Here is a 27116-nt window from a genome sequence, read left to right as displayed (position 1 = left end):
AAACTGTGCCTCGACCCCAAAGGCCCTCACGCTGAGCTCGGCAAGTTTGTCGCGTTCCCCCAACCCGAGCCTGCAGGGAAAAAAAAAAAAAAACCCACGAGGCAGCCTCCGTGGAGGGCGAGATCGGCTTGCGAGAAGGCAGCCCCGCCGCACAGACCGCGGGGCTCCGGGAACTGCGAGGCCCGCACGGGAGCGGTCGGCCTCGCCGCCCAGGATGGGTTCTTCAGGGCTCCCTCCTTCCTTCCTTTCTGGCCACTGCCCCGGGCCCCGCCTCGGTTTTCACCAGGCCGGACAGCCCGAAGCTGGGCGACCGCAGCTCAAGTCCAGGGCTAGATATTAAAGCGGGGAGGGGCACGGGGCATTGACTTTAATCCCATTCCTTAGCTTGGCCACATTGAGGAGGGCATTTCTCACCCCTGAGTCTTGCAGGGTTAAATTAAAAGGCCTCTGGTAGTTGGAAGAAAAAAAAACCCACCCCAAATCCGAACGGAAAGCCTCGACTCCAAAAAACGGGGTAATTAAATTCACGTGTGAACACTGTGCCTGCAAGAGTGTGTTTCTCATTAGCCCACTTCCCTTGCGGCGAGGGCGGGCGGCGAGGGCGCTTCCATCTCCTTTTCTGCCTTCATGCTCCCCAGCAGTTCCAGTAATCCTCCCCCAAAGCCTGATACATCCCTACCCGGGACAGGGACCCTCGAACGCCAGGCTCTCCCCCAGACCGAGGCTGCGAAGCCTGGCGGAGACCAACCGGGTGCCCCTTTATCCGCTCTCGCCGGAAGAGGGAAGTGGCCGACACAGTGAACTCCGACGTGGCTGGTCCTGGTCGCCTCAGCCTCCTCCCCCCTAATATTTTCCTTTCCCTGTAAATTCCTCCGCCTGATCCCCACCCCCACCGCATCCCGGAGTATCCCAAATATTGGGCAGTTCGCGGGTGCCTCTGAGATTTTCATTAAGGAACATTAACCCTGGAGGAAACCTCGCTCCTAATTGCAATTGTCTGCAAGCAGGCTGGATTCCCCTCATTGCTTTTTGACTTTTTGTGCCCAGAGAAGACTCGAATTATTAGTAGTATTTTTTTTAAATATATAGAAAGGCTATTTAAAGAGCCTTAGTCCCCAGAATAGGACAGTTACCAAGTAATTAGCAGGCGCTGAGTGTTAAGCAGTCCTTACTGGTGCCTAAAAGGGAAGAAATCTCACACACACACACACACAAAAACTAATATTACCTCTTCGTCAGTCCAGAGACTTGGGGAGAAAATATTCAGGCTTTGGAGTCAGCTTTTATTTTGGAAATGCAAGGGACTGAGTGTGTATATAAAAAAATAATAAATGGATGTAATTACAAACCGCCTCTTTTCGCCTGAGAGTTCTAAAACCTTGGCCTCTAAACAAATCCAATACTCTGGTCCGGAAAATGGCACAGAGGAGTTGAGGGGAAAGCGGTGTGCTGGCCTTTCAGATAAGAGAACCGCAGGCAGAGCAATGGAAACAGTTCCAGGGCCGGCAGCCAGAGCTGGGAAGGGAAGCACACACAGCTCAGTGGGCATGAGTCTCAAGGCCCCACGAGTGTGCATTTGGGGAGCAGGCAGGGATGAAAGTTATTTTCTGTTCCAGACCAAGAATGGTTCGACTGCCTTCCAACTGTGGACTACAACTTGGAACAAGGACTCAAGTTTGTAATCCAATGGTTGTAGCATTTAGGACACCTTTCCCCTATTATTTGAAGCCGACTGGAGCTGGAAGGGTCCCTTTCTCCAGCACCCATTCCGAACCAAGGATGCCATTTCTAACAGAGTCTGAACCTGGGAGAAGCTACTGGCAAACAAGCAACCAGTTTTTGCCCTAGCGGGGCTCCCCTACCGCGGTTAAAGCCAGGGCTGGGACCCGCAGGCAGGCCTGGGAAAGCGGAGGAAGCTTCCAGGCGGAGTTCCCCGCATAGTCAGGCTCCACGGAGCCTGGCATGACCTCAGCCCAGGTCCCAGCCTCAGGTGCCCAGTGAGGCTGGCGAAGGCCTCCTTGCCCTCCGTGTGGACACACAAAAACGCTGCGAATGCCCCCCTCATCCGGATCTCTTAGGCTGTGTTGCCGACCTGCCGAGTAAGAACGCAAGGCCGCCGCCATCCGGTCGTGATCGTAACCGAGGCCTTGTCTGTGCAGCGACACACCAGGCCCAGATCCACAGCCCTCGACAGCTGTCCCACGCGAGCCTTTCCTTGGCAGATGATTACAACCCCAACTTGAGCACGCAGAAAAAAATAAGACCACGGCCCCAGGCTCTCCCCAAGCCAGGTCTGGGTCCCACCAGAAGGAAGATATGGGCAGACAGGAAGTGGAGATAGAAAACTGGGTGCACAGAGACCGAACATGAAAGACAAATGAAGGGAAAGAAAGAAGGAAGGAAGAAGTAAAGGAAAGGATAAAGAAAAAGAAAAAAGAGGAAGAAAGGAGGAAATAAAAGACGGAAGAAACGAGTCAAAGGCGACTCCTGGGAGCAGAGGGCAGCTTACACAGAGAAGGGTAAGTGACAAGGCCAGGATCCCAGCCCCTTTCTGCTCTGTCCCTCCTAGTTTGGCCTGAGTCTCTCTCAAAGGGATCTTTCCTGATCTCCTGCCCTGGATTGGAGCTGGTTGGATCCCAGCCTTGCAGGAGAATGACCTGGATGGGGAGGGGGGGGAGGCCCAGGATGGAAGCCGGCGCCCCTGACCTTGAATGGCGCGGGGCCCAGAATCCCTACCACGCCCCTGGCGTCCGCCTAGGAGCAGCTAACCTGACCGTACCTGCTCTGGGCCAGGTGGGGATGGGGAATGCGGCCAACAGCCTGGCAAAACGCTGAGAAGCAGGCAGGGACGAGGCTCCTGCGCGGGAAAAGCCGAGGTTGCCACCGCAGGCCTGGCACGACCAGGGCCCGGATGCCCCTCCCGGCCCGGCCCCCGCGCGCACAGGTACCTGGAGACGATTTCAACTGAAGTAATGAAGGCAGTGTCGTGCTGTCGAGAGAAAGGTGGATCCCAACAACAGGAAACTACCTAAATCACCGACCAGTTCTGGTGCTGCCCGCGCGGGGCTGCCTCGCCCGCCGCCGCCGCCGCCACCGCCACCGCCGCCGCCGCCAAGGGAGAACCCTGCGATCGCGCCCGGCCCGGCCCCTTGCCAACCTGCGCCCGCGCTGCCACTGCGTGTCCCGCGCTGCCGCTAAGGCGTCGCGGAGGGAGAAGCCACCGGCCCCGGTACGGTAAATCTGGGAGGGGGGCGGGGAGGGAAGGAAGGTAAAGGAGAGAGAGGAAAATGGAAGGAGAGGGGAAAAGCGAGAAGAAAGGAGAGCGAGCGGTGTGCGTGCTGGTTCCCCAAATCTTGCTCCTCGGCGAGCCGGCGCCAGGCGGCCGCAGCCCCGGGCGACTCGAAAGCGCCTGGGACGGCACCGAGCCCGGCTCCCGGTCTGGTCGCGGCCTCCGGCGCTCGCTCCCCGCGCGGCTCGCTCTCCCCCTCTCTCCCTCCCAGCCAGCCAGCCAGCCGGGGCGCGCGCTCCCGCGCCCCCTCCCCCTGCCGTCGCGCCCCCCCCACCTCCCGCGAGCAGGAAACGCGTGGCCCCGCGGAGGGCGACCAGGTGGGGGAGGCCGTGCTGGGGGAGGGGGCTTGCAGCCGGCAGCAGTCCACCTAACTGCTGCCGCGGACGCTAGTGACGCGCCCTGGGCCCAGCCTGCTCCCCTGATTTCTAGGCTGGGGGTCATCTAAGACCAGGGGACCCACAAAACAACCGGCGTCTGCGAGCCTCCCTGGGGCTCCCGAAAGAAATCCTGTTTGGCCTCCTCTGTCTATGCAGCTCCCCTCTCAACTGAAACCACTGGTCCAAGACAGCCACAATCCAGATATACTAGCAAGTCATAAAACTGAACAAAAGCCGACAAACCTTACGGCACCAGGGCTATAGGGCCCAGACAAATTACGACCGTCTAGGTAATATTTAAATAGATGCCTAAAGTAATTGCAGGGGGCGCGGGCTAGTCCTCCTGTTGTAAAAGTGGTGGACGGGATAAAGTGGAAGGTGAAGATAAGAAGTCAAAAAAAGAGGTAAAATTAAAAAGCTTCATTCCACAGCTTTTATTCTTCTATAAGAACATAAACATCGTCTTTTTTTCCACGCACAGCAGCATTACAATATTAATTTATTCTGATTTAAGTTTAAAAGTAAATAGAGCTAGAACTAACATTTATAATAACGATAGAATGCATTTGCATAAAACAAGATTGGCAATTTTTCATAATAATAGACATTTATACAGATTTGTATTTATAATTTTTCTTTTTCTGCACCTACAGGTTTGACCCTTTTATGCATGTAACTTCACAGTATAAAGGAAACCCAAACAATGTCTCCCTTCTCTAGTCTATTCCGCTTGCCCCAGCCCTCCTCGGATTCTGTGAATTTCGGAAAGGAAAAAATAAAAGAGGAAGAAGAAAAAAAGAAAATGAGAAAGAAAAATCTCCACAAGATAGGGAGAATTGTGGTGTGCTTGTCGCGTTACCAATGGTAACAATTATTTAATAAAAAAAACCCCCACTAAATCCGCACGCATAAACAAATCTACATTAGATTATTTATCTACAGCCAGAAGGGTATGGAAATTCAGAGGTAAGTGAAATAATTTAGTCCCACAATGCAAGACCTTACACAAACTGGAAGAGAAGTTTCCTTCTCCTGATCGTTCTTTTTTTTTTCTTTTTTCTTTTTTTCTTTTAAAGCTGGGATATCTTACAGAGGAAGGAAAGATTAATCTTTCTGACTCTCAATTTTCTAATCAGCCAAAGCCAAGCCCTTTTGCCAGCCTGCATGTCCATGCCTGTAAGCCCTTCTCTTTGCCAAGAAAGAAAGAAAGAAAGAAAGAAAGAAAGAAAGAAAGAAAGAAAGAAAGAAGAAAGCCAGGGGCCTGTGTCCCCTGATTAAACACAGCCCAGCACTCCAGGCAGGCGAGTCCGGTGGCGGCTCCTTGCACCATTGACCTCAGGCCAGACACCTCAGCGCCTACAATGGGACCTCGGCCTTCCGGGCTAGGTTTGCCCGCCCCCGCAGGAAACCAGCTCCACCGGGAGGACAGGAGCCATTTCCAGCAGAGGAACCCCAAGATAGCAAAGCAGCCCAGTCACCACTCAACACTTTAGGATAATATTTATCTCTATAGAAATTTAGCACGATATGGCTTTTTCCCCCAGAACACAAGTAAACCAGCACCAAGCAAACAGACAAAGAAACAAAAAGTCAGAACAAACCAGCCCTGCACAGATGTAACGGCCAGCGAGATGGCGAGTGTGGGAGGGAGGGATGGGGCTCCAGCACAGGTGCGAGTTCCCGGCAGAGGCCGAAGACAGAGGGAGGAGACCGGCTCTCTGGCAGCGAAAACAAAAAAACAAAAAAATGGCATTGCCTGGAGCTTCATCAGGAAAAATTAAAATTGGCTGTGAGCTCCCGGATCCGATTTTCTCGGTTCATTTTCTTCAGTTTCATCCTGCGGTTCTGAAACCAGATTTTAACTTGTCTGTCCGTGAGGTGGACGCTGCGGCTGATCTCTAGGCGCCGCTCTCGAGTAAGGTACATGTTGAACAGAAACTCCTTCTCCAGCTCCAGCGTCTGGTGCTTGGTGTAAGGGCAGCGCTTCTTCCTGCCGCTCTTTGCAGTGAGCCAGTTGGCTGCGTTTTCGCCTTTGGAATTGCCTAGCATTTAAGAGAATAAGGAAGGGAAGGTTAAATAGGGGCCACCCTAGGCTGTGCGTAGGGGTGAACCTGGGACTTCTCTGCCATAAGAGGGATGCCCTAAGTCACACAGAGAGAGTTTTGCACAACCACCACCCTCCTTTGGCTTGCTCAGAAAGAGCAATTCCTCCAAAGGGCTTGTGCAAAGATGGAGAGGGCCTCCAATCTACACCAACTCGCCCAATTTACATTTTCCTCCACTTTTTTCCAAACACCTGCTTTAGCACAAAGCTGTCTGGAGCTAGCCTACGGAAAGAACGGCCTGGGAGGGCAGGCTGTATATCTTGAACTTAACACCTTTCTTTGCTTCTCGCCCCAAGGCAGACAAGCATTTCCTGCAGCCCCCAGTCTGGGGGCATGGGTGCTTACTTGGAAGGGAGGTGAGGAGCGGGGCTTGGGTCCCATTCCTGTACCCTGATTGCCTAAGGCCCAATGAGGAGAGGAGCTAGGACGTAGTTGGGACACGCGGAAGGCACGAAAAACGGATTCGGGGTCAAGGGCCGTCCCTCACGTCTTTCCAGGAGCCAGAGACATGCAGTCTGGGCGACTCCGAGTTCCAGGGGAAGCGAAATGGCCCCTCTCTGCCTCTCAGCTCAGGGGCCCGGCGTCCGGGCCGGATTTGCCTTTTCTTCTCCCCGCAAGGAGGATTCCCGCCCCTCCAGCAACTTTGAAAAAAGCATGGGGGATCGTAAACTCGAACTTCGCCGGTTAATGGGCTTATTTATTGGTGCTGGCGGCTGCTTATTTTGGATGCCTTACAAACATCCGCGCTATCTGCGGGCGAGCCACTTTCCTCCCTCCCCCTCCCCCCGCGTGGGCCGCGCCTCGAGGCTGGGCCCAGACCACGGTTTGGGGTACCCGGGGCCACGGAGAAGGGCATGCACGAGAGGGGGGCTGCTCGTCCGTGCCCTCGACCCCAACTGGGGTGAGCTGAGGCCAGCGCGGAGGACGTCTCGGTGTGCGGCGCTAAGCAGGACATGAATTTTTACTGCGTCCCCACGCCCAAATATTAAAAAGCAAGTTCACAAGGTCAGCCTGCCTGCAGCTTGGGCCAAGGCCCGCCGGCGGCTGCGCGGACTCCTGGCTCTCCGCTCCTTCCCTTCTCTGGGTCTGCCTGTCTGCCCGCCTGCCTGCGGCCCTTCAGCGCGCCCTGCTTACCCAGGGAGTCCTTCTCGGGCGAGGCTTTGCTGCTCTCGGAAGGGGCTGGGGAGAGCTCCTCTGCGGCCGAGGACGACGCGTGCGCCTCCTCGTCGCCCTGGGAGCCCCCGCCGCCGCCGCCGCCACCGCAAGTCAGCGTGGGGGGCGGCGGTGAATCGAGGGCTCGCTCTTTCCGGGCTGCATCCGCTGAGCCGGAGGCGAGTGCGGGTGGCGGGTCGAAGCCGCGCCCGGGGGGCTGAGCGGGGAACGGGCCGGCCCCGAGCTGTTGCGCGCCGCCACCGCTGCCGTAACCCTTGGCCGTGCCATAGGCCTGGGAGAGGCGGAAGTAGCCGGGCACTGGCACCCCGCTGGAGGTGCTCAGGGCGCAGCCGTCGGGCGGCGGGCCCCGCGGGAAGGGGGCCAGCTCGGCCGTGGCGGTGGAGCCTTTGGGGCATTTGTCCGCCGAGTCGTAGAGACAGTAGGAGCTCTCCTCTTTGATGTTCTGCGCGAAAGAGCACGAGGTGGCCTGCGGCGGGGGTTGGGGTGGTTGCGGCGGGGGCGGTGGCTGCTGCTGGGGCGGCGGCGGCGGCGGCCCCTCGGGCGGCTCCATCCGGCACGACCGGGGCGCGTCCAGCCACAGGTCTATAGGCGCGGGCGCGTAGCCGTGCGCCCCGGGACCCAGGCCCCCGCTGCCGCCGCCGCCGCCGCCGCCCGGCGACGCCGCCTCATTGCGCTTGCCTCCCAGAGCCGGGAAGAGCCCGCAGCTCTGCAGCCCGTAGGGCAGGTCGGCGGCCGGCGGCAGGTAGACCCCGCCGTGGGCGTAGTAGCCGCCGCCGCCACCGCCCCCCGCGCCGCTGCCACCGCCGCCGGCCTCGCCTCTGCCCGAGCTGATGAGCGAGTCGACCAAAAAAGAGTTCGCGGCGGGGCTCTCCGAGCATGACATTGTTGTGGGATAATTTGGCGAAGGGAGCAGATAGCCCTTTCTGGCTGACATTTCTTGTGCAAAACATGCTGAATACGATTAGCAATCCCCCCGCACCGCGGCGGGTGCCCGCAGCCAATCCTGAGCCAGAGTTTCCGCGCGACCACTCCCAGTTTGGTTTCGTAGGCGCGGGGCCGCTCTCCGAGGGCGCCCTCTGAGCCCACGATTGATATAAATATGTAATCTGTATTGATGGGCCGGGAGACGCACACCCAATACCTCAGCCCAAAGGCCAGGAGCTGTGGGGGCTGCCCCAACGTGCTAGTGGGGGGCCTGGCCCCTGGGCTAGCCCCGCCCACGCTCAGACGCGAGCTCTCCTGCGGGGTCTCTTTGAAGGGCCCTTGGGCCCCCGCGCAGTTAACAAGTGGGGTGTTTATGGTGCGCACCCTGGCCCGCCTTGGGTGCTCCCCATTCTTGTTTCGGAATCAGCCACTAGCCCTCCAGGCACTCTAACCATTAAGGGGGCCTGTCGGGGCCTCAGGCTCTTCCCATTCAGCTCGGGACCTGGAGCTGTCTCCCAAAAGTGGAGGACCTGGCCCTAAGGCCACCAAGACCCTTAGAGTGTCCGAGGTCCAGCGCGCACTGGAAGCTGGCTATTGCCACGTTTTCCTTGCACCCCGCACAGAATTTCCCCCAAAAATGTAATGCCCTGGCTTCTCAGCCCCTCTACACTCTCCTCTGCCAGTCGTTGATCCCGTTAGGATCTTTGCTTCTGGTGTGCTCACCTGGCTTGCTTTCTCTGCAGCTCCTGTCGGTGGACCCTGGTGAGCTGAACCGAGCTGGGGGTGGTGGTGGGGGTGGTGGTGGAGGTGGTGAAAGCAACTGGTAACCTTGGCTGAAAGACTCTCCTACCCCTATTCGGAGGTCAGAGCCAGATCCAGGCACCCCACAGCCCCATCATCCGGGTAGCTTTCAAGCTTATACCCCGTTTCAGAGAAGTGAAAGAAACATTGCTCTTCAGGGTCTTCAGTTGGGCCGGAGGCGAAGACCTGGAGGGGGACACTCGGAGGAGGGGGCGGCAGATGGACATCTCTGCCTCAAGCTCTCCCTTTAGCCTTGGCATTCGCACGCTCTCGGAGGTTATGACAAGAACCAGTGTCACCACACTCCTGCCTCTCCGTCCCCTCCCCTCTCCCCCCTCCCCTCCAAACCCGCGGCTGGGGCAGCCCTCTCTCCCGCGGTGTGCGCATTTTAACGAGGCCCGCGGTGAGGAAATCCGTTCCGGCAAGGCCGGGCTGGGCTCCTGGCCCAGTTATAGCAGCGTTCGGAGGCCAGGCCCTTTGCTCAGCAGACACCAGGGCCTCCTTCTTCCCTGGCCATAGGGATGTGCTCTTAGTCAACTGGAAACCGCTGGCCCACGGCGCTAGCCCCCGTGTGGGCCTCAGCCGTATCTCAGGAAATGCGACCTTTTCCGGCCCGGATCCAGTGGAGCCCAGGAGGTCGCTGACTTACCCCAGGCCTGCGGCCCACAGCTCTCCGGGATGCCCCAGGCCTGCCCGCCGCACCAGCTCCAGCCCCTGCAGAGGCCTGGACGGGCCGCTGAACGCCGGGATCCCAGGAAGCAGTCCGCTCAGGCCTCTGCCTACAACGGGGAAAGACCTTTGCATCCCGGGTGCTTTGCCAGGCACTTGGCCTTGTTCCTCCCATTGTGAACCTAGTCCGAGAAGGAAGCCGAGCCTGAGAAGACTCAGAGAGTACACGGGGAGAGCTGGCGGAAGGACCCTGACGGTGGCTTCTGAGATGCTAGCAGTTGCGGTCTCTGCCTGCTGTGGCTGCTCGGCGCGCAGCCCGGGCGGCCGCACCACTGCTTGCACTGCGCTCCAGCCACTTCCACCCAACCGGCCTGTGCCTCACGGTGACTGGCTCCGCGGACTGGCCTCTGGGGTAGAGAGGAGGGGGATAGAGAAAGACAGAGAGAAACAGAAGGAGAGAGGGAGAGAAAAGAAAGGGGAGAGAGTCTGAGAACCAGTTCTCTCCAACAAGATCTTGAGGCTGCACTAGCAGCCGGAGCCGAATCAAGTCTGTGTGGAGAGATCAGGGACTGTCCTTCACTCCCCACCTCCTTCCCACGAACAAGACCAAGGCAAATTCTAACCTGGTGAAGCCCAGAGGCCAAGAAAGTTGAATAGGGAAAAGCTTCAGAACAGAGACACCTAGGATCCCTCTCCAGATGGGCTTGGTCCATATCCAGCTCTCCAGGAAGATGGAACGTATTGGGACTGTTGCACTTAGCAGTGCTACTGGGAAATGCCACAAAGCTGAGGACTGCCTGAGAAGGGGGTTTTCCCCCATAGCACTGTCCATGCCAATCAAGAAAGCTCTGCAGAGAGTGATGAAGCAGGTCCCAAGAAGGAGAGAGGGGTTCCTTGAGAAGAATGAGTCCTGGCTGGCCTGTTGGGCCAGGGTCTGGTTCCTCTCCACACTAAAGGCAGAAAGCAACTTCCCAAGGCTGTAGGTTGGGAAGGGAAGGGCCAGTGGCCATAGGAGAGAATGCTTGGGATGGTAGAAGCTAAGAAAATAAAGTGAAAGTCAATGATCAAAACCCATCTTTCTTTTTGAAAGTTAAGGACCCTTTGGAAAAGCTAAGGCCAAGCTCTGATTCTTATCCTGTGAAAAATAGACATCTGGCATTGCCACAATTTGACCCATCATTTTCAAAGAGTCCCCAGACCCTTCACAGCCTTCTCCTTGGGCCCTCCAGAATGTTCCAGGACTCTCCGGAATTCAGCAGCCCTGCCAGTTTGACTGGTAAGACAAGCCGGGTGCCCGGCTGTAAGCAGCTCAGGCTCCGTCTGGTCAGGGCCCTGTAGAGTGACCAAATGGTCTCCTAGGCTGGATGGGATCCAGGAGCAGGCAGGTGCCAACCAAGGTTACATTGTAAGGCAGTTTGGTACTGCATCTGTTTTAAGAACTTAAAGGACTTAGGGGAGGTGGAAGGCCCGCTGCAGCCTCGCAGACCATGGCATTGGCACTTGGGTCTTCACTGACCTTTGGGAAAGTGGAATGTTTTTTTCCAGCCTCTTTTCTCCCCTTGTAATAAACCAAATGGGATGTTGAGTTTATGCTGTTTCTTGCTTTTTTGTTTTTTTTGTTTTGTTTTTTTTTTAAATGACGATGATGAGTGTGTAAGGCCGTGTGAGAGTTCCTCTCTGGCCGTGGACCGCCGCCCCACCCCCAGCGGGGCTTGCCGAGCAGCAAGCACCGGACAGCCTGCCTACGCGCCCGGGACGCGGACTGGCCTGCTGCCGCCGGTTCGGTGGAGAAGATATCTACGCAGCGCAAGCTCAAGTTAGATGCTGCTGCCCTTTCAACTGGTCTCGGAGCTCCCAGCATCCGCGACCGCCCCCAACGCTCCGCACTCCCCAGACTGTAACGCCGAGGTGTTAACTTCCTCAATAGAATATTCCGTTTATCGATCGCCAGCGCTTTGCCGAGGTTCCCCATCCCGAGAGATTAAGAACAGCGATCCAGTTGCAGCACGGGGTCGGCCCCAGGATACTGTCTTTCCTTTAGCCCATTTGCCCTCTTTCCCTCTCTTCCTTTCGGTCTCCCTCCCAGCTGCTGAATTTCTCTCTCACCCTCAGGGTGCCTTTGACCTAAAAATCTCCGTGTCTGCTTCCTTCATCCAGGCCTGTGTAGCGGTTCTGTGGCAGCCCCCAAGGCCCATGTTTTATTTAGGAGTAAACACCGTCCATTTCTACCTGGGTAATAACACTCCTCCTCCCCGTGGCTCTGGAGCCGAAGGAAAGGCCAGGCCAGCGGAGTAAGCTCTTTGGCTAGGGTCACGATGCATTTCACCGGAGAGTGGATGCCTCCTTCTGAGTAGGCCCTCGCAAAGGACGAGAAATAACAAACTGTTACTACCCCAAACCCCCACCTCTTTTTTTCAAAATACTAGGTACTGAGATTGAGATAGCCAAGAAACAATTTGTATCTAAAAGTCTTTCTCAGTGCTTTCCAGGCTCAGAACTATCTGGCCGGTTGTGGAGTTGGGCTGCAGCCCCAGAGAGGAAAAATAAAAGCTACTTTCACACATCCACTTTAACAAAAATTCTGGACTTCTCTGATTCTCTCATTTACTGCATGGTTAGACATTTTTCTTTTTTGTAATCCATGATATTCTTTTCTTGTTCATCTTTAAAAATGTCATCATTTCCAGGGAAATGTGATGTGTCTGTTTTGAATTAATCAGGTGCAATCTATCCCTAAACAACCCACTTTAAATTTTTCTCTAAATCCAACCACTAAACTGGCCCTTCTCTCCTGATGGGGGAGTGTTGGGGCCTTTTCACACACTCCCTAAATTACAATATCCTTAATTTTGTCCATAATAAAAGGCCTCTGGCCCTGAAAGCAGAGGTGGTTCTGGGATTTTAGGGACAGCTTGGGCTGCAGAGAGCACAGTGTGGGTGCCCACTTGGTGTGGTTCCTGTGGTTGCCTTATGTTGGCAGAATTTGGGAGCCCATGCTCAACAAAGACTAGTGACTTTTGATAGACAAGATTTATGCACACATGCAGCACCTATTTTCTCTGAGATGCCCCCCACTCACCCATGCACTATATATTTGTGAAATTAGCGATTTCAAGAAACTAATAAAAACATATCAGAATAAAAACTTAAATATAAGAAAAGAGGAAAATTGAATCTAACCTCTGAAATGTAAAGTGAAATGAATACTTAAAACTTGTTTTGTGACAATCCTGTCGGTGAGATTGTGGTCAGAGTTTATCCTCAATGCCAGCTTTTGAAAATGTATAGGTTGACACCACTATAGTTTTTGCATATTTGCAAAATATTCAAAAGACCTCATATTTACATCTAAGAAATCACTGCAAAACCCCAGCCAGGTTTCTAGCAGTACATTCCAAATAAGCAAATACAGACTTCTCTGGAAGCCTCAAAAATCATTTGCGACTTTTTTGAATTGGCCTCTTTCAGAACAAAGGTTTTCCCCAGGCCGCTGGGCAGACATAGAGACCCCACCTAGTAGGAAACCAGAGACCTCCCGGATATCTGCCCCAGGGAATAAGCAGGCCCCAGCGGCCACGGTTGCTGACCACCTCATTGTTTAGAGTAGAAACTTTGTTTTCCCCAGTCCCGCCATCTCTCTCACTCTCTTTCTCTCTTTCTCTCTCACCCCCCCCTCTCTTTTTGTTGCCAACACAACCCCCATTCCAGTACAGCCAGAACCCTTTCTGCTTGGATGCCCCCCCCCATCCCTAGCTCATCCCATTCTGAAAATTTCTACAAAATTGAAAGATCACCTTGGGTGAATTGCTGGCGCAAGGAGCTAACATCATCAACTTTTCCACTTAGGCCTCCCCCTGCTTTCCAACCTTAGGGAGCGATGGAAGGAAGGGGGGTGGCTTGAGCGCCTATAGCGTCACCCGGAGGGGACGGACACAGCCACTTTTCCCAGTCCTGCTCTGACATCGGCCACCTCCCCACTCCCGCCTCAGTCGGATTGGAATTGCTAAACCTGTGGCCTCTTACCTTGACACATTTCCGAAATCACTGCCAAGGGACAGCAGGCTTCTCCCGGGCGCGACGCCTGCGAGGCCTAGAGAAGGCGCGTTGCTTAAAATTACAACACCAATTACTTCTTGAAGGTGAGGCCCCCCCCTTATTTTGATACTAAGGGGAGCGGGACAAGTGAAATAATGTAACGTGCTGCTCTTAGGATCAGAAGCGAACAAAGGCCAAGAATCGCGCTGGGGTTCCCGGCTCCCCGGCGGCTTTGACATTGATCGAACGTGCGCCATCTCGTGGCGGCTGAGCGACTAGGCCCGGCCCGAACTTCAGCCCGAAGCCGGGAGAGGGGAGCAGGCTCTAGGCATAGACAGAGGGAAAGAATGTGCCCAGCCCGCTGCTAAAGAGATCTCATTTTTACATCTAAGAAATTGCTGCAAAACCCCAGCCGGGTTTACAGCGGCGCATTCCAAATATGCAAATTGGCCAGCCCCGGACGGGTTTACGACCACATTGTCACAGCCATCGGAGGATGGGCTTTTATAGGGCTCAGAAATCAAACCCGCGCCCGCTCGCCGCCCGCCGGCGAACAGTCCTCCTGGCTAGACTCTCTCTAGCAACTTGCAAGACTTTGGTTAATCTTTAACCGTCCCAAAGGAAGTCTTTCCTTAAACCCTGGGCTTCCCTGCCCACCACTCCCTGCTCCCCAGGAGAGTCGTTGTTCACCTCTGTGTGTCTGTTCATCAGCCTAGACATTCATCTAGGGGGTCTGTCCCATTCCCCCTTTGAGCTAGATTTCCCCAGTCTCGCCAGTTAGACAAACACACAAACAAATAAACAAAGCAGGGTCTGGGGTCTGGGGCCTCTCTCCAAATTCAATCTTCTCTGCAGCTCTGGCCCTGCCTGGGTGGCTAGGGAGAGGGTGGGGGTAGAGGTGGGGGGTGGGCAACAAAAGGCTCTGGCCTCTCCGCCCTGCCCCTCAAGGTTATGGGTGATGTCCAAATTTAAGGCAGAAGTTCAAAGGCAGGAAACAAAGAGTAAACCAGCATCTTTCTTTCCCCAAAGGGAAAAGACAGCCTCAGCTGGGAGCTTGGGACAAAGTGTCCCTAGAGGCTCCTGGGAGTCTGTTCTTTGTACCCAGACGGGTCTCTGTCTTTCTAAGGGGATTCCTAGGGCACCCTAGAGTGGTTCCTCTTCAGGCCTCCTAATCCTGAGGAGAGTAAGCCCAGCCTGGGATCAAGCTCAATGACTACCTCAAGCCCTAGGGCTTTCTCCCAACCCTCTCTCCAGTCTGAAAGGATGAAACCCCCAATTCCAGGTCCTGAGATACCCCATTCATGGGACCCCCACTTCCCCTCCAAAGGACCTGGCTAGTCACCGTGGCTTCCCAAGCTCGGCTTCTAGTGGAGTTAAATCCCAAGTTACCTCCCCACCCCCTCAGGGGCCTGGTAACTTGCCCCTTGGGGGGTGGTGGTGGTGGGGGGGGGGCAGACATTTGGCAGTAAAAGGCAAACAGGAAGAGGAATGTCACACCAGAACCCAATACTCAAGTTTCCAGTCTTTATTTTCCTTGTGCCTGTCGCCTGTATACATGCTGCGACATATGTGGTGGGTGAGAACGGAGGACAGGCCAACACTCCCGCTACAAACAGCCACCAGACACTTCTTAAAACAGGGAGGCAGAGGAGATGCGATGGGAAGGTGCCTGGCTTTCTCAGCTGAGGTCCCCAGACCCTGGAGGGCCAAACTACTTCAGAGCATCCCCCTAAAGCTTTCCAAACATTGCAAGAAATTAAAAAGATCATTCCTAACACCCTTCCCACCCTTCCAACACCCCAAGGAAGCCAACTAATGGCAAAATTTTAAAAAGTATTCAAACAAAATAGGTTATGGTTCTTTTATTTACAAGTCTTTTGAACACCATCCCTGTATGAAGCGTACATTCAAATATTTTAGCAGTGAGTGAGTTTAACCGTGGAACACTGTAAACAGATAGAGCCTTTAAATATTCTCTTCATCATCTCTTCCCCCTCTACGTTGCATCTCTTAAAATTCGCTTTGGTTCCTGCAGGGAAATATATATAATATAATATAATATTTATTTTTTAAAATAATTCCAAACGCTCTTGAGCTCTTGGAAGGTTGCCGGAAGCTTCCAAGCTCAGTTCTGGGGCACGAAGGGCAGAGTGCGGCGCCAGAGTGGTGTTTTGGGGACTCAAGCCCCTCATAGCTAGTGACCGCTGGCCAGGCCCACTGCTCCGCTGAGCAAATCCAAGCTTCGGTTAAGTGTGGTGGAGACTTTGCCAGGCTGCCGTACTCCACAGGCATTTCCTGCAGAGATCTTGGGGCCAGCTCGGGATGTCTTCCACCTCGGGGAAGGTCTGCTCTGTGACCAGGCTTTAGGCCTGAGTGGCAGTCCAGGAAGAAGACCCTCATCGGTCGGAAAAACTAGGTGGGCTGCAGGAGGCAACTGCTAGAAGCTCAGGCCTCGGACAGTGCGGTGAGTGGCTAAGAGGGGTGGAGAGCCGCTAATACCACCTGGACTAGATTTTTTTTCCCCTCAAGGATCAGCAGCCCTCTCCCACCTCATAGCCACTTCTTAGTCCAGCCGTCTTTCACATTGGCTTTGGAAAGCAGCCCCACTCCAGACATCTAGGAATCCTCCCTCTTTCCTCCTGCTCCTGTCCCCAAGCTGAACTGGGTTTAAAGATTGAATAGCTTCTTGACGCAGGGGTCCTGGGGATGAGCAGGCTCCACGTGGAGGGTCCTGGGCCCAGGTCGATCTCCAGGGCGCTTGGCAGGGGGCCCAGTCTTGATGGAGACCACACCCAGCCCAAAGCTCCACAGTCTCCAAGAATGAACCACCAGGGGTCCCAAACCATTCATTCTAGTTGATGCACAACTCTCCAAATCCAATTTTTGTTAGGAATCTTAACCACAGATGCCCAAGAGAATCCCGGGCCGCCTTCTCAGAGGCTGTCTCCGTGTAGCCTCCCCTCCTTTGCACACCTCTTTTCTTCAAAAGTCACCACGTGCCTTGACCTTGTCAAGGGCAAAATCTGCATATAATCTCACGTGTATGAAGCCCCCCACCCAATTCCAGCTGGCTGGAGCCTTAGAGGAGCGGGTTGGCTGAGTAGTACTGTAAACGGTCTCTGTTAATTTTTTTTTCCTTCATTCTCCTGTTCTGAAACCAGATTTTGACTTGACGGTCGGTGAGGTTGAGCATGCGAGACAGCTGCAGGCGCTTCTCTTTGTTGATGTACACACTGAAGAAGAACTCCCGCTCCAGCTCCCGGATCTGGTACTTGGTGTAGGGGCAACGCTTTTTTCTGGTGCGTTGGCCACCTGTGGAGGGAGAAAGAAGCAGGGAATGAGCCAGGTGTGGGGGCTGCAATCCATCCCAGAGCCCCGAGTGGAGGTAAAGGGCTGGCCCATGGGACTGGAGGCCCTGTCCAAGCCCCATCAAGGTCTCCTCAGTCCCCTGCCTTCAGGCTCCTACTGCCAGCTGGGGACAAGCTGCAGGCGGAGACTCAGCCCCAGATAAAAGCCAGCTCCCCAGATAGGCCCCCAGGGAAGCTGCTCACGCTGCCCCCAGAGCAGAAAAGAGGGCTCCTTACAGCAACAGGCGAGTTTGTGCCGCAGAAGCGGCTTTCAAAGCCGCAGAGAGGGGGTCGACCGCTGCCTGCGGGCCCCTCCAGACTAAACAAACAGTGGTGTGCGGACATTTCACCTTCCAGCACCTGGGCGGGGGGTTCCTGAGGCAGTAAAGTCGACCCCAACCCCAGTCCTGCCCAAGCTGCTGCCGTGACTCGGCCCTCGGGAGCATCTGAGGCAGCTGCCCGGCCTTTGTCAGCCTGAGTCCTGGCCACCAGCTCCTGCCTCCTGGACCAGCCTCCCGGCTTCCTCGAGGTGAGGAGGTGGCAGCGGAAGCCCCCAGCCACGGACCTTGCCTGAGCACCACCAGGGCCAGGGGGCCATCCTGGTCCCCAGCAGGGCAGGGGTGCTGTTTTAGACGGCGTGGAGGGAAGGGGGGCCTCCTAAAGCGGCCCGCAGGCTCGACCTGCTCCCCTTTTCAATAAAACCTCACAGGAGGGAGAGAGAGAGAGAGAAAAAAAGCACCCGCTTTTGACAGATTGAATAACAATTGTGAGTAACTTGTAGTCGGACAGAGGCGGCACGTAATTGCCCCCGCGCCCGAGGAACAGGGCTTCCTTTGGATAAAAAGGCCAACTTTGGCTTAATTTGTTTCTTTTAATATATTGCTCTAGCTAAGCGGGCTATTTTATCTGTTAAACACGCTCCTAGCGCCATCGTTAAACAGCGATGCCTTTGAATCCCGGCCGGGACTGGAGTCCCGGCGCAACACATGGCTTTTATAAAAATCTCCGGATTACCTCGCTATCAAAGGCTCCCGGAGCCCTTGCAGGGGGAATTTACAGGCGCCCACCTCCGGCTCCCCAGCCCGAGCTGGCCCCGAGCGGGGTCGAGCTGCTGGGCTTGGGACTGAGAAGGGGGGGAAAAAGGGTAAAAGGGAGTTGTGTGTGTGGTTTTTTTTTTTTTTTTTTTGGGTTTTTTTTTTGGGTTTTTTTTTTTTTTTTGGTTTTTTTTTTTTTTTTTTTTTGCAGGCATGCCTTGGCCGGTGGGTATTTCACGGCCAATTTCAGCACTCGCCACGTGATCCCGCCTTTTATAACAAAGTTTTGTTGGGGGAAACCTAAAGGCCCTTCATAAACCTTATATGCTTATAAAACAGCATATAAAAATTTAACAGCGGTGCTGCGCTACATTTCCAACTCCCCTTTCATAAAGCGCAGGGCGCGCTGCCTTTATACGTACTGGAGCCGCCGGCCTTGTCCTCAGTGTGGCCGGAAGACGACTCGGGGCTGCTGCTGCTCTCGGGGCGCCGTCGCCGCTCCTTCTCCTCCGCCGCCGCCGCCGCCGCCGCCTCCCGGCAGCCGCCGCCGCCGCCGTCCGAACTTGAAGTTGCCGGCGTGCCCGTGCCCGTGGCCGCTGCCGCTGCCGCCGCCGCCGCCGCCGCCGCCGCCGCCGCCGCCGCGGAGGTCGCTGCGGCCGCCGGGGGCCCCTTGTCCGCGCTCTTGTCCCCGGGGTAGTCGGAGGAGGCGAGGTTTTCCGGGGCGCCGTAGGCCGTCTCGAAAAACTGGTCGAAAGCCTGCGGCAGGACGCCGTTCCTGCCCACGGTGCTATAGAAATTGGACGAGACGGCGGGGGTGGGGTGGTGGTAGACGTTGGCCGAGCTCTTGGCCAGCACGTCGCCAGGCACGCCGGCCGCGCTGGGCGCCTGCAGGCAGTCTCTGTGCACGAGCTCCTCCGCGGAGTAGCAGTGAGCCAGATTGCCGCGGGGGTGCCATTTAGTGGCGGGCTCAATGGCGTACTCCCTGAAGGTCACTTCGCGTACGGGTTGGACCTGGGGCAGGTTGGAAGAGTAGGAGTATGTCATTGGGCGCGAAGACGGGGTCTGGGGCAGAAAAGAAGGGAGGCTGGAGAAATCTGGACCCGAGACGTAGTAAGTACAACTTGGCAAATACATGTTAGAAGAGCAGGGACCACGCTCATCAAAATCCATCATTGGGCTACCTTGGGCTCTCCGCAGTAGCCGAGCTTAACATGATTCTCCACTGCAGCTGCCTCTTTGAAGCGGATCCGTGAAGTAGAAATTTGGAGACGTAAGCTGACGTGGAAATCTATCCCCATCCTTAGCAGGGAGGTGCTGGTCATGTGACCTGATGTTGAAATTGACAAGCTGCGAGCTGGTCCCGGCCTTTTTTTTTTTTTTATTCCCTTCCCCTTTCCTCCCCCCCCCCTTCCCTCCCTCCCTCCCTCCTTCCCTCCTTCCCTCCCTCCCTCCCTCCCTCCCTCCCTCCCTCCCCGGCTTCCTTTCTTTGTAGCCACCTCAGGGGAAGCAACAGATCGTCACTCGGTGTTCTCACCGAAAGCACGTAATCGCCGGTGTAACTCATGTTGGCTGGGGGGCCTCCCGGCGCGCGGCGAGGCTGGGGTGCGCCCCATGCCGCTCGCCTGTGCTCAGCTGCACGGTCCTGGCCCTCAAGTGCGCCGAGGGCGGTGAGAGAGCTCAACTCCTGCCACCCATCACTCCCCGGGTGAGGGATGCCCCAGGCTGAGGGTGGCCGGGTGGGAGCTCGTCGCTGCGTGGCCGGTGCGCGGTCCTGGAATCTGTTCTCCTGGAGGCTCGCGTTCGCACCTCCTTCTCTACCCGCCCCCCCCCAAGCTTGCTCTGGGAACCACCTCTGTCTCCGACTCCGGCCGGCCAGACCCCCTTCGGGGCCAGGGTTCACAGCCGTGGATGTGCCTGCCTCGTGGCTTGCCTGATTTGCACGGTGACTTGATTACACGCTCGCATTCATGGTCACTTCCGAAGCGCTTTAGTGCCTTCCGTCCCTAAACCGCCAACAACCACGGCGGCTTCCCCCGCGGTTTTGTCAGGCATCTGCAGGTCCCGGAAGGGGCTTCGTCTTACCCGGGATCCACCTCCACTTCATCCTCCCTGCCGGCCTCCTCACTCCACCCCCGTGCCCTTGAAGAAACCCCTTCCTCCTCGCTGCCTGCCGGGGTTCGGAGTCACTCCGCCTCGCAGCCAGAGGCGTGGGGGCTGCGCCGCTGTGCACGAGTCCGCCCGCCCGCCGGGTCTTCTGGAGCTGAGGACTCGGGAAACCATGCAGTTGAAGCGAGCCTTGGGCTGCTTAGAGGCGCTGACATCCGAGGAGCCTTTTCCTGGGTATGCTGCACCTTTCCCGGGCCCACCAGGCTGCCAGCGGAGCTGCAGAACTGCAGGAGAGGGGAGGCAGTGAGGAGGAGGTGGCTAGGGCCGGAGAGCTGTGGCTAAGGGGCAACACGGCTCCTCTTCTTCCTTGCAAAGCGTTGAGAGCCAGGGATGTGCAGGGAGAAACTCAGAAGGCTCAGCGCCTTTTCTGCTACTCATCCCACGGAAGGGACACCAGGCTAAAGAAAAGAGCCGTGCTTCCCAAACTCCCCGCTCGGTGGGTGACAAGAACGCCTTGAAAAGGCTAGGTTTGAGCCAAAGATAGAGACAGGGGCCATAGCTGCTTAACTAGGAGTCTAGCTTTCTTGGGAAAAGGAAAGAAAAAAAATTAGGTGGGTGAAAAACGCTAGCCATCCTGCAGTATTGAATGATCAACGTTTGGGAGAAGTGAAAGAAGAGGGCACAGAGCAGCCAGGCAGGACTGGGGGGGGGGGGGGTTGGGAGGGGCCCAGAGGCCTCCCGCACCTATCTTCTTGGAAGAAGCTGGATGTCGCTGAAGGAAAGTCGAAAAATGAAAAAGGATAACCTTTTCCCTTTCCCCATCCAGGAAATAGCCGAAGGTATTTATATATTGTGGGGAGATTTAGAGTATAAACTCTAAGATCTTTGGTATTTAAGTGTCAACATCGATTTATTTATTTATTGCTGAGCTGACTGTAACTGACTCAATAACAAATCTAATCATGTATTGCACTGGAAAAGAACTATTCTCATTATGTATTTTCTGCAAATGATGGCCCACCATTGCATTTGAATACCCGTTGTAAATATCAATAATATCAAGTAATTACAGTGCAGTGGAGTAAACTAATTTATTAGCAGTAATGTTTATGTGGCTCCTACCCCCTTCCTTTACAAGCATTGCTTATCACAAATCAAACTGCTCGGACACATTGGTTTAATGAACTCTTTATTCAGGATTTGCTGCAAGAACTTTCATACCCCTTGAATCCCTGAGAGTTGAACTTGAAATTATTTGTGCATCTTCAGCTTGACATATTTGTCCACTGTGGCTTCTGCAGAGGGCAGCAGCGGTGTGAGTAAGAAGGTCTGGTGGGAAGGAAGGTTATTTGGGGAAGGGCAGCCTGAGACCTCCTAAAGCTGGGAATCACAGTTACGGGATTGCCCTGCAGCGAAAAAACTTCGATTTCCAGCAGTGACAAACCAGGCAAAATATTTTTTTTCTCCACAGCATATCTTTCTTGGAGACAGAATATAAAAGGGAGGAGGAGAGAGGTTTGTGAACAGTAGTATCTGAGCTGTCCCCCAGCTTGATTTTGGCTCTCCCAAACTATCTTCCAGCAGCCCACCCGGTCCCCGCCACCCCGACCCTCAAACAAAAGGAATGCTTGAGGGGTTTCAGTGACTTTGCCATAACAAAGGCGCCACCATTTCGGGGCTTGCCCCGCCCCTGGGTGAAGGCAAACAAATTCTTGCACTTGTATTAGGGCTTTTAAGACTATAATTGAACCCGGGGGCGTCTAGAAGAACCGAAAACAGTTCTAGACAGACCTGGGGTTTTATAGCAGTTTTGGCAGTCAACTTCAGCTTGTGCCTGAGCAGACCGGCTGCGGTGGCCCACCAGCGGGGGACGCCAGGCCGCCTCCCCCAGCGGCCGCAGCCCCTCTCCTAATTAGATCGCTTTTCCCCTAGGTGCCAGGGAGAGGGGGTCCCCGCTGAAAGGTCAGTATGGGATATATGCTGTTCTGCATGATCGATGCCTCCCATGTCCTTGAGAGCCAAGCCGGGAGGGTGCCAGCAGGTCTGGATCCCATGGGTGTCTGCAGGAGACAAAGGCAAATTTCCGAGGAGAGGCTGGGGTGGAGGAAGGCTCCCCCAAAGCAGTCGGCAGGGCAGTTCAGAAGGCTGTACCAGTGCGAGGTGCCAAGAGGGACATGTAGGCTGGAAGAGGGTATGTGTGGGGGTGCTGTAGTGAAGATGGATGAAGGGAAAGGCTTTTGATGCCAGGAGAACAGAAAACGCCTGGTGTGGTGAATGCTTTTACTTCCCCAGCAGAGACAGGAGGGGGTGCTCAGGTCCCCAAGGCTAAGTACCGTTCCCAGCTTTGCCCACTCCTGCCCCTCTTGCTTGGAATGTACTGGCAGAGTGAATGTTCTGGGTGGCGGTGGCGGTGGCGGCGGTGGCGGCGGGGGTGGGGGGTGGGGGGTGGGTAGTTGGGGATGGTCTCAGATCTAAGGATCAGACCAAATCTGGGAAGGTGGAGAGGCAGAGCTGCAGCGCCTCGGTTTTGACTTTGCTCTAAGCCCAACGGACTCCTCCGCTTTGCAGGAGGCCCAACCGCCGAACTGAGCTCACCCGGCTCAGGGGAAGACCTGACCGGTGCTAAGGCCACCCTGCAAAGCCAAGTCCGGGTCTCATTTCTTGAAGAGATCAAGCCGGCAAGGCTCTGACATTGGCCCTGGCGACTGGTTGCCCATGAACTGTTCTTTCTCAGGAGCTTCGCAGCGAGGGGGCCATCTCCAGAAAACAGTCTTCAGCATGTATTTCCCTTTATCCTCCACCTAGAGCCCCACGGCAGCTAATGCAAAAGGCCAAAAATGTTTTGAAGGAAGAAAAACAAAGGCAGGAAGTGGCGGCGGCCTGACGGTGCGTGTGTGTCTGCGGAGAAGGGAGGGAGCCTTTTCAATCTCTTCTTGTTGTTTTTCCAAACTTCAAGGTCTAAGCAGCCCTTGCAGGGCCGGGCCCTGTCGCTCCCCAAGCAGCGTTTGGAGATGGCCACCCGGAGAGGAGAAGGCTGGCGCCCGCGCCTGCCTTGTCAAGCGGAAACGGCTAACGAGGCGATTTGCTCAGCAAAGCAGACCAAGCCTTTGCAAAGCTCCATTTGATTTGGCCCTAAATTGGGGGGGGGGGGGAATGAGGGGTTCGGCAGCACCTCCCGGATCCTCCTTGCTCGGGCTGAGTGCGCTCTGGTGGGGATGACTCCTGCATCCTGCTCTCCACCCACCTTCCTGGGCAAGATACTGGAATAAATTGTGTCCAGGTGCCTTTGCCCAGCACTGCCGCCTCCACTTCTTTTTGTAGCAGAAGGGTGCCTGCTGGCAGTGCCCAGGCAGGGTAGCCTTGGTGCAGTGTGGACCAGGGCAATTCCAGGCTCTTTCACCGGGGGTTGTCATCCTGGGGGCGTTTCCAGCGCAATCATTTGAGGGGCTTGAGCTGAAAGGACTGTCACTTGATAGGCAGCTTAACACCTGCTCACTCCAAGGGAGAACAGAGCAGTGGGCAGGGAGCAACTCCAGACTCTGGGGTTCCCAACCCCAAGTGGCACTGCTGCTGGGCTGCCCTCTTTAAGTCTTTGGTGCTTGCCCAGGCACTGGGACTGGCTTATTGACCTCCAAATCTTAGAATCCCCAATGCCAGCACTTGCAGCTTCTTCACTCCTCAGCATGTTGTCAATACTGTGAGTGCCAATACCAGGCTGCCCTCTCACCACATTCCCTCCTTAGCTGAGCCTGTCTCCCTGCAGCTCCTGCTCGCCTGTTTCCCCATCATCCTTTTTTTGCCAGTGGAGTCTCCCCTTCTGCAGCCTTCTGCCTTTTCTGATGCCCCTCCTACGCTGAGCAAGACCTGAGGTGCCACTGGAAGGGCACCAACACTCAAGCGCAGAGAAAGAGGGCTGTTAGGTTACTGACCCCCCCCCCCAACACACACACACCAGTTTTAGGCCTCCACCAGGGACCTGAACTAGATGCTCTTACCTCATTCTTCTGAACACTCTTTCCAAGGCTCTACCGTGTCCTTTCTCTCTCTCTTTCTCTCTCTCACCAATACTCCCTCCTTCTCTTCTTGGACCTGGTTCCTGGACGGCAGCCAGCCTGGGAGGGGTTAGGCCCACCGGACAAACCAAAACTCACTCACGAAGATCTACAGTCATTTATCTAGGGATGGCTTAGGGCACCAACTTTTTTTGCCTTTTCTTGTTGGATTGAGCCTCTAGCTACTTCTGTCCCTAAATGTCACACCTATTTCTGGAAAGCTCCACAGAAGACTACTTCAACCCCAGTGACCATATGCACACAGGTGCAAAGGGCAACTGGTGGCCCAGGGTAGAAACAGCCACGGAGTCTTCCCTGGAGTTGCAGGTCAGGCTTTTATTTAGGGGCTGTCTCCCTCCACGTGGGAGGTGTCTGGAGGTGCATCTGTCTTCCATGGTGATTCTGGGTAATGGGTTGTCTGGGAGAGGCCAAAGCACCTCCTAGTATTTGTTTTCAAGAAACAGCCTATCGGCAGATCATGGCCAATCTATCACATTTCCAGGCGCTGTCCAGAGGCAGGACTGAGGCTCAATGAAATATCAGGAGACCCTCTCTTCACTACAAGGTGGAGACAGCGGCTAACTTATCCCCTTGGCTTGGCCAGGCACCCTCCTGTCCACAAACTCCTCTACCTTCCCCTAAAGCACAGGAACAGGTAATGTCTTGAACTTGATCTTATGGTTGGTTCTCATCTGACTCACAGATTCAATCTTCCAAGGTCCCTAAACATCTGAAGAAGTCCACATCCTTCCCTTGGCCATAGAAGAGTGGGGCATAGGGCTTAACTGAGAGTCTCAGACACCCTAGCGATCTAGTTATATTTAGTTTAGTGGGTCCCAAACTGATGGGAGAGAGTTACTTCCTTTGAGAAAAACTATTTTTATTTTTATGTTGCGGTGGGTTCATTAAAAAAAAAAATCCTCCCCCCCCCATCAAATGGGAACATGGAGTAGGGGAAACTTTGAAGGACAAAGCCCTGGTTCACAGCGTCTGCTTTCCATTCTCCCAGAAACTTCGGCCCAAACGGGTTTCTGCAGCCAAGGGTATCTGCAATAAAGAGGACAAAAGAGGGCGGCCCAACCAGAAGGCCAGCCCTAGCCCTCAGCTGTGGCTCACGGGAAGCCTCCATGCCCCAAGCTCCAGCTGCCTCCTAGGGCAGTTCCCCAGGCTCCTCCATTTCTACTCGGTGGCAATCCATAGCTCACATTTCAGACTTGAAAAAAGAGAGCCCATGCCCAGTGCAACCCTGCCTTAGGAGTCTCCCCTACATGCCCTTCCAGGCAGTTCTGTGATGGTACCTATCCATGGAGAATTCCTCCAGCTAGTGTCTCCTCAAGCCCTGCTCCACCCATGCAGTTCTAGGGATAAAGCTCAGCTTTTCTGTCTTCCGTGCAAAAAAAAAAAAAAAAAAAAAAGATAATTCCTTTGCAGGGCCTTTTTGAATCACCTGGAGCAATGCGTTCAGGGCAGACCCCGCTTAAGCTATTTGTTTACCACTGGGCCTGATATGTGACCTGCTACAGGCAGGCTACAGGCAGAGGGCAGGGGCTCCCACCCATCCAGGGCACAGTGAGTGGGTTTGTCCCCCCCCCCCTCCAGCGGCCCCCCACCCGGGAGTCAGGGACTTTTACCTTTGGCAGAGTGCACCTCATTTCTTGGCCCAGATTTTAGGCAGGAGAAGAAGAGCATCCAAGTGCACAAAGCATCAGCGTGCACTTGAAGGAGATGTGAACCCAAGTACCTTAAGAGAGGTTCCCAGCAGGATCCTTGCTCCCCTATCCTATTCTGGCCCTGCCGGTCCCTTGCTTCTGCCGGAGCCCAGAACTCCGATCCAGCCACATCGTCTCTCCTGAGCTTGCGGGCGCTGCCTCTCGCCCGGGCTAGGCCTCCGCGGCTCCGAAGTCTCCTGGACCCGCTCTTCTAGGATTCGACGGGGACTTAGCCTGGGCCAACCCTGGCTGCGGGAACTCCTTTTCAGTAGGGCTGGGAGCGACGGAGTAGGAAGCCAGGCAGGAGCCCCTGCCTCCGGTCCGAGAGCCCGGGCAATCGGAACCTGTTTGCAGGCGGCCAAGTGCGGGTCCTGCGGCGCCTTCCCGCGTCCGCCGCGGCCCTGACCGTGGAGCGGCCTTGGTGCCGAGGACTTGACCTTTGCGGCGCGAGGGGAGGGCGCTCTCCGAGCTGCCGGGAGGGGGATTCCGCTGTCTGCGGCTTCTCCCACCCAATAGCAGCCCGGACAACCCACGCATGCTGCGCCGCTCACCCCCGTGCCCCCCTCCATTCTGTGCAGTGTCTGCAGCCCCGCAGCCGAAACAAAGCCCCCAGCAGCGCCCTCGCCACCTCTTCTGCCAGCCCAGGTCCCCAACTCCCCTTGGCTAAAAGGCTCAGAGCCAAAGCCAAGCGGCGCAGGGCCCTCCCCAGCGCCCTCTTCTCTCGCTCGACCCCACGCGCCCTTGGCCAATGCCAGGGTGCTCCTGCGGGCGCCCACCCGGCCCCTGCCCGTGCCAGCTTCCCGGGCGAGCGGGGTCCGGGCTCGGGGCTGCGGACAGCGCCGGGGCTACGGCCGAGCCGAGCGGCAGAGGCGCTGGACGCGGCGAGGCCCGAGGCCGCTTCCCGGCCCAGGCCCAGGCCCAGGCCCAGGCCCAGGCCCCGGCGGAGCCCGGCGCTGCCCGGAGCGTCCGCAGCGCGGTCCACGGCGCGGTCCTGCGTGCCCGGCTCGCTCTCTCTCCCTCGGATGTCACCCCACCCCTCGGCCCGGGGGGCCCAGAAAGCGGAAGTATTTGGTGGAGAAAAACACGGTTTCTTTTCAGCCCGTCTCAGAACCCCTCTTAGAGAAAATGCTCCTGTCAAGTTTTATTTCCCGTGCAAACCACCTTCCACGCTGCCAAGAATTAAGACCGGGAGAGATTAAATACCCGATTATTCTCTCGGGGAGGGCAGGGCGGGGCGGGGCGGAGAAGCGGGCGCCCGCACAAAACCTTCGTTTGAATCGGCCTGTGCTCATCAAATAACGCCTGGAGAGGCCGGCCCGGGCCGCTCCGGGGCGACCGTGACGTCAGCCTGCAGCTGCGGGGCGACTCCCCGGCGCGGGGGGCCGGTGGCCCTCCCGGGTCCGCCCCGCGCGGGCCTCGACCCCGGCCGGGCCTTCCGCGCCGCTGCTCCTCGCGCACACAGGCCTCGCGGGCCAGGCCGGCTCTGCGAGGGGTC

General features: G+C 56.0%; 2 protein-coding genes and 1 long non-coding RNA gene across 3 annotated transcripts; 1 reads left to right on the top strand and 2 right to left on the bottom strand.

Annotated features, from left to right (window-relative positions):
- Positions 1–3597: 3597 nt before the first annotated feature.
- LOC140608811 (uncharacterized) lies at positions 3598–10923 on the top strand. The gene is made up of 3 exons (XR_012010790.1): positions 3598–3956; positions 4320–4632; positions 4743–10923. It is a non-coding gene; the product is annotated as an uncharacterized lncRNA (long non-coding RNA).
- On the bottom strand, positions 4077–8494 carry HOXA10 (homeobox A10). Its single transcript, XM_072783670.1, has 2 exons — positions 6906–8494; positions 4077–5708 (listed from the first exon to the last, which is right to left on the bottom strand). Exons 1-2 carry the CDS (start codon positions 7876–7878, stop codon positions 5434–5436), a joined length of 1248 nt encoding a protein of 415 aa, XP_072639771.1. The 5' UTR covers positions 7879–8494; the 3' UTR covers positions 4077–5433.
- Positions 10924–14883: 3960 nt separating the features above from the next.
- Positions 14884–19075, bottom strand: HOXA11 (homeobox A11). Its single transcript, XM_072783682.1, has 2 exons — positions 18177–19075; positions 14884–16685 (listed from the first exon to the last, which is right to left on the bottom strand). The coding sequence occupies exons 1-2, from the start codon at positions 18925–18927 to the stop codon at positions 16453–16455; spliced, it is 984 nt and encodes a 327-aa protein (XP_072639783.1). The 5' UTR covers positions 18928–19075; the 3' UTR covers positions 14884–16452.
- Positions 19076–27116: the final 8041 nt, after the last annotated feature.

This window comes from Canis lupus, chromosome 18 (assembly GCF_048164855.1).
Source record: "Canis lupus baileyi chromosome 18, mCanLup2.hap1, whole genome shotgun sequence".
Taxonomy (NCBI): domain Eukaryota; kingdom Metazoa; phylum Chordata; class Mammalia; order Carnivora; family Canidae; genus Canis; species Canis lupus.
This window is presented reverse-complemented; position numbering and strand designations above follow the sequence as displayed.